Source organism: Petaurus breviceps, unplaced genomic scaffold (genome assembly GCF_028583685.1).
Source record: "Petaurus breviceps papuanus isolate PSGF00001 unplaced genomic scaffold, PetGlider_PUasm1.0 90977, whole genome shotgun sequence".
Lineage (NCBI taxonomy): Eukaryota > Metazoa > Chordata > Mammalia > Diprotodontia > Petauridae > Petaurus > Petaurus breviceps.
In genome coordinates, this window is record NW_027187391.1 from 64,521,721 (window position 1) to 64,536,741 (window position 15,021).

A 15,021-nucleotide genomic window follows, 5' to 3' on the forward strand; every position below is an offset into this window, starting at 1 on the left:
TAGAGAAGGACCTTAGAGGTCATTTGTGGTATAATCAAAAGAATGTTGGATCGAGTTAAAGGACCTGATTTGGAATCCTACTTCTCCCCTTAATACTCGGCAACGTAGTTTCTATTTTCTCATTTTACAGAGGAAGAGACTGAGGCTGAGAGAGATCAAGTGACTTGCCCAGGGTCAAACAACTAGTAAATATCTGAGGTCATATTTGAACCTTGGTCATACAGCTAGTTAGTTACACCAATGAGACTGGAACACAGATCGACAGACTCCTAGTCCAGTTCTGTTTCTACTACATTTCATATCTTATGAATCTTATGAGTACTTGCATATTACATACTGCTTACTCCTGTACTGGTTCTTACTGTTCTGTAAGTACTGTTCTGTACTTACGCCAGAACAAAATTCCTTTGGAAAAAAATAAGAAATGATTATTTACCATTATAAGTAAAATATAACTTTTAAAAATATATTTTATTTAAAATATATTTAAAAGTATAATAATTAAAAGTAAAAATGAAACCAGAAGAAGATTTCCTCACACATTTGATTTTTGATTAATACAAAATATAAGATTAGGAAGTTAAAGAATGATTAATCTGAATGCATGAAAATACTTTAGCTGTTCAGTGAAAATCTAAAAATATTTTCATCAAATATATTATGTTAAAGTTGGGCTTCCAAATACCTTGAGTGTTTCTCTTTCCTGTTCTTTTATCTTTCTTTTTATTATCTGCCTACACTAAATAACCTTTCACTGTCATTCAATCATGAGAGATTAAGTACTATCCTCACTGAGGCACAAACAAATATTTGGAGATTTCTAGTTAGTAGGGTGAGTTGAGAGGCAGTGAGGAAGAGTGGATAGAGGCTAATCTTTGGAGACAAGAAGACTAATGTTCAAGGTCTGCCTCTGCATACTTGGTGTGTGAGCATAGGCAAATTACTTAATTTCTCAGTGCTCTTAACAAACTAAGATTTTTTTTTTTATGGAGGAGGTGTTGATTTGTATTGATTGATGAAGTTTGCAAATCAAAAAGTTACCTACACTGAGGAAATCACATTTAATTGTTTTTTTTTTTTACAAATTCAGTAATTACTTATAAACTAATTTTGTGTGTGTGAATTAAAACCATCTTGTCAGTCACAGATAATGAAATAGATGATTCTTTCTATGGAACACACACTTTTCACAAAGATGTCTTATTAGACCATCTTCATGTTATTTTTCTGACATTCAAGAAAGTAACTCAGTAACACATAGAAACTTAGAAATCCAAATAAGGAAGGTATTAATTTAAACATCCCTGTTGCATTTTCTATTCCCAGACTGAACATACATTAATGAAATCATATTAAAACCTGGCTGGGTTATTTCTAATCAGAATGTAAATACACAAGGCTCTCATTTCATATTTGTAACCCAGTTGGCTCTATACTCTACCTAGATTTTTTCATAAATTGTTATGTACGATAAGTTTGAAGTTACTTTCCTAATAACTGAACTTTTAGTTTTTTCTTAGAAAGTAAACATGTTCTCTGCCACTTTTCTATATATAATGGAATAAATTGTAACAACTAAGTTTTGTGTAGTTGCCTAGCCAATCTCCTTGCTTCAAATTTTTTCCTGCCAAGTTCATCCTTCACTCAGCTGCCAAAACCATTTTCTTAAAGTGTACACCTGACAATGTGCTGAGTAAACTACTGAAGTGGCTCCCTGTTATCTGCAGGATCAAATATAAAATCCTCTGGTACTTAAAGCTTTTCACAACTGGGTCCCTGACTACCTTTGTGGCCTTCTTACACTTAACTCACCTCCATACCCTCTACATTTCAAAGACATTAGCCTAACTGCTGTTACTTACACAAGACATTCCACCTCAGTGTCTTGCACTAGTTGTCCTCCATGCCTAGAATGCTCTCCCCACTTAGTCCAAATTCTTTTTTTTTTTTGCTTTTTTGGAGGGCAATTGGGGTTAAGTGACTTGCCTAAGGTCACACAGCTAGTTTTTGTGTTAGGTGTCTGAGGCCGGATTTGAACTCAGGTCCTCCTGACTCCAAGGATGGTGCTCTATTCACTACGCCACCTAGCCGCCCCTCCAAATTCTTAATTACACAAATCACTCTTTCACTTGTTCTTTATATCACTTAACTTACTCTATATTTGATGTTTATGTCTTAGAATTAAATGTGTGGTATTGTTTATATCTTTGCATTTTTAACATCCTAAAAATAGAACACTGAAAATCAAGGGTATTTTGGGGGAGTCATTTGTCAATTTTCCCCTTCTGTGACTTGGACTTGTATTCCAGATGACTGAATAAGATGATATGTAAAAATTAAATATATCTAGTTAAATTTTTGGTGCCAAAAAGTGGTCAGTACAATAATATTGCCCTCTGTCAATTTAATTTTCTTTTGTATATGAATTCAATCCATTTTATTTTTCTTTATACATATGTATTTTAATGTTTTATTCACATGGTAGGCCAATTATTGTTTTTTGAGCTTACTATTGTGAGCTTTACTTAAATCAACCATCCAGACTATGTTATCAGTGAAAAGTAACTGCATTCTAACTGACATATAGATAAATATAGAGATATAATTTTTTACTATTAGAGAAATATTTGTGTTTTCCTATTCCCATGTATTTCATCCATTTCTTTTCCTAGGAAACTAGATTCAACTACACATATCTACATATGTATGTACATATATGTAGCTGAAGGCCATATACATATATACATGTATGCACATGTATATGTTTATATATAGCATATATGTTTGTGTGCGTGTATGATGCACATACCATATTAGTTACCCTAATGGCTCATTCCACAAATGAGGAAAATCCCAATTAGAAATACCAAGTATAGGGGGTGGCTAGTTGGCGCAGTGAATAGAGCACTGGCCCTGGAGGCAGGAGGACCTGAGTTCAAATCTGGCCTCAGACACTTAACACAAAAACTAGCTGGGTGACCTAGGGCAAGTCACTTAACCCCAATTGCCCTCCAAAAAAAAAAAAGAAATACCAAGTATAATTGGCTATATAATCTTACCTGCCTTTATACACAGAAGTGCTCTTTTTTAACAAAAAATTTACTAGCCATTAATTTCCTTTTAAAGCTGATGTTTTCTGCCTATGTATGGACAGTATTACAGCTTTGTCGGTACCTTTACTACATTCCATTTCATCAGTAAAACCCTTCATTTCTTTTAGCATTATGGACACCTAAAGTACTTTTCTTACTTTTTCGATCAAATTCAGAAGCCTGTCTTAGCACAATGTTTGAAGGGATCGCTGTTTTTTTCTTCACCGTTTTGAAATAAATATGATTATCCTTCACCATTTCCTGGGATATCACCCACTGGTTAGTGTCAAGAACATTTGTGTCAAGTATTTTGTGATTTTTAATGTTTTGGTGAAAATAGAAACTGGGAACATTTCTATTTAAAGTTTTTTCTTCTCTTAAAAATGGGAGTTCATTATCTTCAACTTGAAATTGATATTTCTGGCTTCTGAAGCACTATTTATCACAAGCTCAGGACTGTATAGTCTGATTTTTTTCCTCTTATTTTAAAGCTACCTGACTTACCAATTATAGAATAAGACACTTGGTTCTTAAGGCCCATCTCTTTTTTCCTGATAGTAAAAAAAATATACTAGCAGAAATCCACATGATTTATACAGCTGTGTCTGAACACTTGAAAAAACTTAGATGTCTAGTTACTGATTTTATTATAATTCTATAATGCCAGAACTGGAAGGGTCCTTATAGATCCCTTTGCTCCAATCCTCTTATTTTAAAAAATGAAGAACCAAATGCTTGTAAGTTTAAATGACTCACACAGAGTCATGTGGCTAGTAAACCACAGAGCAGGTTGACACTTGACCTCAAGACTTCTGACTCCTACTAGAGTAGACTTTCACTATAGTGTTCTAATAATAAGAATATCCTAAAATGCCAAAATATTTAATTTGTAAATGCTTATTGACTGACTGAAGATAATCATGTGAGCAAATAATAGAAACCAACCTTACCCCCACCCCTGCTGCCTTCTCTGTAGCTGGAGCACCAAGTTATGATAGGTGTTACTTTCCCCTTAAGCTAGCATAGAATTATGCTACTCTTTCTCTACTTTGCCCTCCTTGCCCATCCCACTGCCACCCCTGAAATCAAGTATGTGCCTTAGCCCCTGGAATGCTTTGTCCACACTTTGAAATGCATCCCTAACTCCTGTTATTTTATATCTTTTGCCATTAGAATTTAAGCACTTTAAAACAGGGACACTCTTACTTGCTTGGATTTGCATGCTCAGGGTTTGCACGGTGCCTAGCACATAGTAAGCAATAAATGACTTATCTGTCTTTTAGGCTAGCTAGCTATGTATATGTCAGTACTCAAAATAAAGGGGGAATTTTCTGGGTTTTTTTGGCCTAGTAGAATATTTTACTAAGTTTTATGCTCACTGTTGTTGATTATTTCCTTTTCTATCTTCAAAGCAATACAAGTTAAAAAGTGTTTTTTTTTCATATTAATATAATGGGATATCTGGCATTTTTCCTCTTTAAGGAAAAATTTAGATTTAAATGAGAAGACTCCACATTGGTCAATGACCTTTGCATATAAGTTGAGTACACAGGGCTATAAAAGTATGTAAGTTTCTTCTTCAGAGATTAACCTTTTAAGACTCCAAATATTTTTTAAAAATTACTCCAAATATAAATCTTCACGTGCCTAGTGAGCATGTTGCTTCCAAAATTAGTTGAACATGTCCTATGTGGTATATTGCACACATATGTTATCCCTGGATAATAGTTGAGAGATTGTAGGTTCATTTGGATCCTCTGCCATTGCATTAGAACTTTCTAGACAACCTGCTCTAGAAAATAATGGCCAGTTTGAAACCCAGATGACTTGGAGTTTTTGTTAGTCAAATCCAACAGAGTTCTATTTTAAATTGTTAAAATTAAGTGAAAAATCCATTTTTCTTGTGCTAAATATTGTATTCCAAGGATTTTTTAAAAGGTAAGAGGTAAAGTTCTAATTTCTCTTGTTCAGGTGATGCTACCTTATGTGACATGTGCTGTTGCTTTTGCCTGTCTACCCTGTTCTACCTAGGGACTAGATACTGTGTCAGCAGGGGATAAAAAAAGAAATAGGCATCTGTTTAGACAGGAAATAAGGTATACAGTTGCCTGGAGATGTGTCCTTAGTATACGGTAGAGATATGATATTGTCTATTGTTACACGATAAGGTAATGTTAGCCTAAGAATATGATAATGTGTCTCTTCAAGTAGTAACATGCTCAAAATACCTTAGTGGCTTGCTTCAAATGCTACATTTTCCTTCCTTTTCCTTGGATCCTGATTTGCCCTAATTCTTGTTATAATGTCTCTTTGAAAAAGTAGAATAAAAATAAAATTATGAGACTGGTATTTCAGTGTGACTTATAGTATTATACTTAAAGCTGACATATTACTAAATACTAAATATTGAGTCAAAATAGTTCTCTTTGCCCCAGGCACATGTGTAGAGCTACATATAAAATCCTGTTTTTCTCTTGCTCTCTTCTTCTCATACTGCAATGTCAGAAACAATTCTATAACTTTAGTTTATTAAACTTTATATGACCACTTTTGGGAAAACAGAGGCCTGCACACAATACCTTTCTCCCCAAGAATCACATCATAATCATTTCCAAACTAACAAATAGCTTCTATCCTATGTATAACAGAACAACTATCTGAGCAGCCCAACTTGTTTATAATAGCTAATAGTTAGCATTTACATGACTTTTACAATGTGCCAGGCACATGCTAAGTATTTTTAAATCATCATCTCATTTCATAATCTGTGGCTACTGTGTAGAACAGGGGTGAAGAATCTGTGGCCCTGTAGGCCCCTCAAGTACAGCCCTTTGACTGAATCCAAACTTCCCAGAGCAAATCCCCTTAATAAAAGCATTTGTTTTGTAAAATTTGGGTTCAGTCAAAAGGCTGAACCCAAGGACCTAGAAGGCCACATGTAGCCTCCAGGCCTTGGGTTCCCCACCCCTGAAGTAGAATAAGGCATATACAAACCCATGAATGATCCATGGTTTCAATCCCATTTAATTCTTAAATGGTAAGTTTTAAATTATTGCCCAAGTCATGAAAAGTTTAAATGACTTGCCTGGGATAGGTACTAAATGTCAGGGGCAGGAATTGAACCCAGGTATTCTTGACCACAAGTACCACTGCACAGTCCAATATTATAATGTGTATCCTGTTTTTGTTTAGATGTGAATATGCAGGAGACCATGCCCAATAGTGGCTATAGTACCACTCCCCCCCTTAATTTATTATTTAATACTTTGTCAATTTATTAAATAACACTAAATTTCCTTTCACAAGTTTTTCTCCTAGGCCAAAATAAAAGTTTTAAAGACAAAGTAGATATCATAAATTGTCTAAAGAGGCAGTTTAGTAATGTAATCGGTAGAGGACTTGCCTTGTTGTGTAAAGACCTTGGTTCAATGGTTGGCTGTATTATATTTTGACTATTTGACCAAAGGCAAGTCACTTATACTTTCAGGGCCCCAGGAAGGTCTCAGACCCTAATTTTCTCCTTGGGAATTTCCTATACCAACAAGTACCAGGTACTTAATAGACTTCTTTATACATATATTTATGTTGGGTTTTTTTAATAGTTTCCAATGCACTTTTTCTCATTTGATCTTCAGAGCAGTTCTGTAAGAGGGTAGCACTGATGTTTTTGCCATTTGTAGAAGCGGAAGCTGAGCCTCAGAAAGGTTGTGATGTGATCCAATGTCACACAGTATAGTTGGAAGGGTCAGGATTTGACCCCTGGTATTCTTAGCTCCCCATCTTCTTTCCACTCCTGTATATCCTATCTCTTCAGCTTACATAGTAACACATGGCTACATTTTCAGTATCCTAAGGAAGAAAGAGGATATAAATCCCAGTTGGCACAGTGATGCCTATATCTCCTGCAAAGGACAGCATGCCTTGAGTGCAAATATTTTATTATGTCTTCGAGCCAAGTTTTTCTCTTTAGGAACAGATCCAAATTTAAAATCTAACAGAAAAATAAAGTCCAGCATTAAGCATTTTGCTTTATTAGCAACTCTCTAGAAACTCCTCCAGTCCATCCATAGTTTACTGAGTAGCTGAATTTCAGCATCCCCTTCAGGGAAAGTTGCCCCACTTAATCTGCCCTAGTTATGCTATTGTTAAATGTAGTCTGAGGGGAAATGGGAGTCATATATCTTTCCTGTTACTCCCCCAAGATAGCCGAGACCAGAAGGAAGCAGAAAATTATGCTTTCTAGGTACCAAAATAGGCTATCACTAAAGAAACAAAATAAAGCCAAAGGGATAAACATGGAGAGCAATCTTAGATAGCTTTGGCCATGTCTAACTGTTTCTCTGTCAGCAGGAACGTTAATGATTTTGGACATCTGAAAATTAAATTAACAGCCTGAAAATATTCTACAGAATGAGATAGAATGTGATACATGAAACATAATGACCCCATGGAAATTCAGCCAGTGCACTTCATTCTCTCATTTAGACAGAGAAGACAACTAGTTAATCATCACTGAGCAAATTAGACAGAGCAAATTAGTTTGCTATATTCCAGAGTCTTAGCTACTGAAAGAAGTATATGCCACTAATTAGAATGAAAATACTCTAAGCATTCTGTTATCTAAAGAGAGGGAAAGAGGAAGGTTGTGGTTTTGTTCCGCCATTGCCAAAGCACGAAGCCTCAGTGAGGCAGGTTTTAAATTGCATCAGTGCAGGAGTCTATGCCCATACCTCCCCACAAAAGGGGATATATTTAAGGGGCGGTCAGGTAGCACAGCAAGTAAGAGCACCGGCTCCAGTGTTGAGAAGACCTGGAGATCGAATCCCGGCTCGGACACTTAGCACCCACCCAGAAACACCTGGCCATGTAACCTTGAGCAAGTTACTTAACCCCGATTGCTTTAAAAAAAAAAGGGGGGGGGGGATATATTTGACGATGACATGGATGAGGATGTAATTTATCCATAATAAACAATTCAGGTTCTTTGGGATTCTCTAAACAGTACTGCAAAAGAAACATTACTAATTGATGGGTCATTTTCTGGATAGGAAATTAAAGTAACTGCTTACAAGAATTCTCCAGCATGACCCCAGTTTTTGCTTTTTAAAAGTTCCTTGCAAGGGCATGTGCGATAAATATTTGTACTTTTAATTTATCACAAGAGATTTATCTGAAATCATTTTCTGGCCTTAATTAGCATTCATTTGCTTAATTGTCATTCTCATCCCCATCACTTCCAGTTTTTCACTAACTTGAACAATGCTATCTTCTGCTGTTTGCACTTTAATTTAAATTTCTATTAAGGTTTATGAACAGTAATAAGGTCCTGTTTGAATATTCATTAGCTTTTGAATTGTGAGCTATGAAAAGGTGCTTTCTTTTACCTTAATGAAACTGGCACAGCATGGGACTGATCAGTTGTGACATTTGATTTGAAGCATCCAGTGAATTTTCTCATTGTTTATTGACACATCTTGTCCAAACAGCTCCCTCGCAAGTTAGTGGAGTAATGAAGGAGAGAGTGCTGCAGCGGAGCGTCGAGCTTTCCTGGCAGGAGCCAGAGCATCCCAATGGAGTCATCACTGAATATGAAATCAAGTATTACGAGAAAGTAAGTGCTAAGAGCAGCTAAAATGTACAGTGGTGTGCTGTGCACATCATGTCAGCCGACTCTATCAGAGACAAAAGTTGGTAATTATACCAACTATTATCTGTCAGCCCATCTATTTGGAGCCACTTCAAAATTCATAGTTAATTTTACCCATTTTTAATAACCATCTCCCAGATTCTCTGGTTAATTATTATAATTATAATTTCTGCGTGTTATATTTGTATATTACACAAATGAAAATAATCCACTTGATAGCATACTTTTCTAGTCAGTTTTAATATTATTAAAAGAATTAAATTCAGCAAGTTTCTTTTTTAACATGGAAATTTTAGCCCAACCTTCTCCTCTTTTAATTTTTGTTGTTTATCTCATGGTTTTACGTGGGTCCTTAACTCTGAAATATTGGATTGTGCTGTAATTTTGAACTAATATAAAATAAAGAAACTAGCCACCTATTTAACTAAAAACAAACTAAAATAGTGATGGAGAATGCAAAGTGCTTTTCTTGACTCTTTTAGTTCCTTCTCTAGACTTAAAAGCTTTTCGACACAAAATTTTATATTATTACTAGAACTGAAAACCTGTTGTTTTCCTATACTAATCATAGCTGAACTTTGGTGATATATGAAGTGATCACTGTGGTAATGCTCTTTCACAAGTAAAAGTCAGTCTATTAACAAATTATATATAGTACCTGTCAAATAGCAGAGAAACAGTTTTAAAAGAGTTAATAAAGTCATGATGCTAATATCAAAACAGCTTTGATTTCATAAAAGTAAATATCCAATTGTAAGTATAGTGCTGTATTTTTTTCTTAATTCAAAATAGCTCTGTTAGTAGAATTCAATAAACACATGTACACGATATCTGAATAGCCTATTAATATTTTATTTTGGATAAAGGAATGGGTGATATAAACATAATATATGTGATCTAATTAGTATTTATGTGAATTACAATAATTTTATGTTAGTAGATATTAAAATGTGAAATAAAAATTGGAACAATTTCCATTCATTCAAATTTTAAAATGTTTCCCATTTGTTGGTTAGTCAGAAAAAATATTTTTAAAAAGTTAATAATTACATAATTAAGCCCAATAATTGAATGCTGTATTTATTGGCTATAAGTGAAAAAAAAAGTTTTAAGGAACATAGAAAACTGATAACTTGGGCTGCTTTTTACCTTTCCTAAGTTAGCTATAGCTCTTCATACACAAACAGCCAGTTTCTCGCTGTTTTTTTTTTTTTTACAAAACTGGAACTCATTTATAGTAAAAATAAGCTGTTTTTAATAAATAAACAAATTATTTTGGTAACTGAAGACAGTCTATTTCAACCATAAACTATTGTAGAATTTAGGATGTGAGGAGACTTTTTTCTATTTTTTTTTCTATTTTTTCTATTATGAGGAGACTAACCTTTAAATGGTATTGTTTTGCCATTTATCTCTTACTTTGTGTTTCTCCTGGCAAAAGTTACCTTTCAAATATCTGCCTTACTAATTGTGAAGATAACCTGACCCCATAGAATCAGCTAGAGGGTCTTCAGTGCTTTTCCTTTTATTTGCAGAATCTGTTTTTCAGTCAGTTGTAATACTTGTCCAGAGTAACAAAATTCAAAGTAAATTTGATGTTTATTTTTTACTTGGAAAAATAATTTATTACATTGTATTTGAGCATCATAAACTTATAGCTTTATCTTCTAACATAGTGTAGCCTCCTGTTCTTTTAATTCAAGGTATGCACATTTAACTTATTTTTTCTTTCATAGATGATTATGATAAACCAATAATGAAATACATATTAGCCTAGTTCAACCTAGTTAAATCTGTAAAATGGTGAATAGATTTTATGACAGAAATTTTCCCCCAAGAATTAGGTGTTTTTCTGTTATATAGATTGGTTCACACCTACATAGCTAAAAGTATGACCTTTGCCCTGTTATTATCAAAACATGGATTTCTCCTTTATGGAGCTTGGGGAGAAAATATTTAGTTTTGTTGACACATGCACTTAAAGGTCATTAAGTGACATTTACCACATTTAAAAATAAGTATGACACAAAATATAGAATGTGTTATCTTTAAAGTGAACTTTTTCCAGATATGGTAGCATATGCCCATAGAACCTTGTACTCTTATGCTGATCGATCACTTGAGTTGGGGAATTTTGAGTTGTAGTAGGGATAAAGCAAATCATATGTTTGCAATATATCCAATACCAGTAGGGGCCACTGCCTAAGGTGGTGTAAAACTCCAGGCCAGGTTGAAGAATTTCCATGCAATAGGTCCAGGACAATCAACTGCCCTTCCAGCCTAGGTGAGACAGAGACCCAGTCCCCCCCCCCCCAAAAAAAAAAAAACCCTGATTGATTAGCTAATTGAGCGAAGTGGATTTTTAAGTAACATTGTTTTTCCATTAAGTACAGCTAAGTCTCAAATAGTACAAATAATGAACACGCTGAAATGATCAGATATATTTGAATTTGCACTATTCAAAATTATAATCATGATACATAAAATATGGTAGTTAGTTTCAGCCAAAAAGAAATATGTAGTGTGAATTTGAACAAGTTTACTACTTCAGGGAATTCATTTTTCAAGCTAATCGGGACCTAGATATATAACCAAAGGACAGACATGTGCACAGAGTTTTCAGTTGATTTTTTACTTGTTTATATATTTTGAAAGGGCTTGTGAATAATAACATTTTATTATTGTGACTAATTTTGTTCCCAAGTGTACCTAAAGACATATATGAAAACTGTTTTTTGAAACTTATAGAAAGAGATCAGTAAGGGTTACTAATAGAAGATTCCTAAAATATTTTTCATGTTCAAAGGAAAACATAATAGATTTGCATTTATTAACCCTTAAGGGAGAAAAATAGCATTTAAAAACTGTATTATAGATGTAAGACCCTCCCTTTGCTGAGAGTCATTTTTCCTTGTTTTAAGTCACAGAAAATTTGAGTCTATTTGTAGCTAAATATTCCCTCTTCAAAACACACCCACACAAGCCTCCAAGGGAAAAAAAAAAATCATGATCGAATTTGGCTTCAAATTGGGATAAAGTGCTCATTTTCTCTCTGGAATTTTATGACTAAAGGCATGTGCTTGCCATTTACATTTTATATCAACTTAGGAACACCTCAGTGAAACAGCAGTGTTGTAACACTCCACAGGGTGCATTGTAATCTTTATGAGAACAATACGGCAAATTGAAATAAATGAGCGAGAATTGGTTGTCACATTGCCTGTTTGCAACAATAATTAAATATGTCCTGTAAATATTCTTTCTAGGATCAAAGGGAACGGACCTACTCGACAGTAAAAACCAAGTCCACTTCAGCCTCCATTAATAATTTGAAACCAGGAACAGTGTATGTTTTCCAGATTCGTGCTTTCACTGCTGCTGGTTATGGAAATTACAGTCCCAGGCTTGATGTTGCTACACTAGAGGAAGCTACAGGTAAAATGTTTGAAGGTAATTACCATCAATGCTTTGGATTCTGACCCTCTCTAAGTCTGATTCAATCTCCAAAAATTAATGTGTAGTGAGGATCTGGATCAATTTTCATTTGTACCATTTTTTTATATAGTCTTTGTAAAGTAAAAAAGAAGACAAAATTTCAAATGTATCGTGACACTACTCAAAGAGTAAATTATACACTTTTACATGGCAAAGATAATTTTTAGTTTTGTACAATAAATCATAGCTATTTTAAAATAGCAGTAGTATCAGTAGCTTTTCAGAAAATATATAAAATATTTTAAGAAAAAAATAATTACTCCTTCCCTTTCTTGAAAAGGGTGGAGTTCATAAAGATAAATTCTGAATTTCAAAAAGCAGAATTATTGAAGAATTTTCAAGGGAATTGGAAAAAAAAAGATAAAGTTTCTCCCTACCAAAAAAGTCATTATTTCGATATATGTAGAGACTTTATTCTGAAGAATTCAAAGCATAGAACACATGGTATTCAATTTATAACATCTAATAAGCTGCCAGATAAATGGCTTCTATGCTTAAGAGAATCAGAAACATTCCTGAAAAAATCATATGGACTCTTTCTTTTCACATATAATCTACCTTTTGTTTTTATGAGATATGTATGTGCGATTCTGTCTATGTATGGATAATTCTTTTACTGGTTGTAGGAAAAGGTTTGTGTTCTCATAGTTCATTAGCCTTCTGGATTTAGGGAACATTAAGAGTTGATAATGGCCAAAAAAATCCAATAAATGCCAGTGGGACCAATGCAGAATTGAAGAGTCAGTTTGTCTGCGGTTGGCATGGTCAGAACTTCTAAATGAGTTTAGATATAAACTCATTTTCATATAAACAATTGCTTCCAAGATTTCTATTTCTTTCATCATGTATTCAAATCAGTTATATAATTATTTTTTTTTAGTCATTGCGCTAGGTGGTAGGGCAAAAAGACAAAATAAAAAGAGTCTTACACTCAAAGAGTACTTGGAGGAAGCAATATGAATCCACTCTGAAAAATGAGGTTGGAGCTAGATTGTGAAGGGCTAGAAATACCAGAGTGAGTATTTTTTATTTTATATTAGAAGTACTATGGACCCACTGAAGTCTTCTGTATCAGGGGAATGACATGTCAGACTTACATTTTAGGAATATCAATTTGGCTGCTGTGTGGAACATAGACTGAAGAGAGGAGAGATGGAATCTAATGATTAGATAAGATGTCATCCATAGGCTAATGGGACTCAGAATCTGGGAAGCCAAGGTTGACTGATTTAATCTGAATCCCAGAGCATGACTCTTTAGCCATAACTGAAACCCTTGTTTTTAAATGGGACCTCTGATCCCCTTAAACAAGGATTATATCATGAAACTTTAAATCCTATGTGTGAAGGCAGTACTACATGCTCTGATCAGACTAGCCACTCAATGTGAGACTGATATACTGAACACACACAGGTCATTGGCATACCTTGTGGTCATTACAGATGAGAGTGAAGCAACAAATAGGCACTGTTCAGGTACTTCAGCCTGGCCTCTAACCTCTTTACTAGAGCCTCCTATCTCCCCCCTCACTCTTATCATCTTGAAGTCCTGAAACATAAATATACATAGGGCACATATGGTGATAACATTCTTTGAACTCTGTGAACTGGGGTGATTAGATACCTTGTAAAAAAAGATTATCTTCCACATCACAATCCTAATTTTAACCCTAGACTGCAGCCATGAAACTAGGTGGATTTAAATGTTTTCCACATTGATCAATTTTATTTAGACATTTTAGAAGACTTGTAGTATTCATCAGCTTTAAAGCAATAAGGGGCCTTAAAGATTAGCAAAAGCAACAACCTTCTCATTTTATAGATAAGGAAAGTAAAGGCCATGGAAATGACATATTTTATACAAGATCACTCAGGAAGTAGAAGCACTGAGGTTTACTAAAACTTGTTTCAAAATCAAATAACATAGATTTTTGGTTCTTTTGAAAGAATTGTCACTACCTATTTTTGAAAGCAACCAGTGAATAATAAATAGTCAGAGTTTTTTCCTTTAAAAAAAAAAAACCTCCTAAATCATTCTGGAAAGTAAATATACCTTCCACTAAATAGTATATATGCATGCTACATAATAATGAGCAGTCAAAAGTGATCCTTTCATAATAATATATAGAGTTGATAGGGATTGAGGATTGTGTTGTCTGGAATTTAAGAATAAGGACCTTTATGTGGTACTGAGGACTGAGGAAGGGAGGAGTATGGGGGAATTGTTCTTTACTTGACCTATTTTCCCCTCTGTTTTATGAATTATGTTGGACTAAAGTTCAGGGTTTTATTTATTTTTTGTTTGTTTATTATTGAGGGAGTTGCTTCTGTTTAGTCTGAGCTACCTACTTAAATTGACATTGGCTCCCCTATCTTTAAAAAGTAGGAATTCAAAATTGTATTCTTTATGAGTATATTTGAGTTCACTATATCACTGAAATGCCAGGAACAGTCCCTATGTACATTTTGCTACAGAAGCTGCCTAGGCTTTTGCATGTTAAAGTATTTATAGACACAATACTGTGGGAAATGACATGAATCTTGATTCTGATTTTCATGAAAATTGAGGAATTAAAAATAATTAAAATCAGTGTCCTTTATATTATTCACCTTTTTTGTTTTATCTATTCTATTTTTATAGGTATTTGTAGAATTTGAGGGAGTCTATCAGAGAAATATTCTTAGTCCTTAACCTATAACCAACTTTAATTTGCTGCTTTTGCTAATCATATTGTTCACTAAGAATGGTCAGTCAGTTAGTCCCAGGCTTTTACTGTTATAAAATATG

At 34.1% G+C, this 15,021-nt stretch overlaps 1 protein-coding gene across 6 annotated transcripts in view; it reads left to right on the forward strand.

Moving 5' to 3' along the window:
- EPHA7 (EPH receptor A7) overlaps positions 1-15,021 on the forward strand; it is a 222,669-nt gene that overhangs the window by 169,992 nt on the left and 37,656 nt on the right. For 3 of the 6 annotated variants that reach the window (XM_069077249.1, XM_069077245.1, XM_069077246.1), the window contains exons 6-7: positions 8,579-8,703; positions 12,006-12,189. In XM_069077249.1, coding sequence (XP_068933350.1) covers positions 8,579-8,703; positions 12,006-12,189 — 309 coding nt within the window. The remainder of the gene's footprint in view (positions 1-8,578; positions 8,704-12,005; positions 12,190-15,021) is intronic. The other 3 variants (XM_069077250.1, XM_069077247.1, XM_069077248.1) reach the window with 1 other exon arrangement.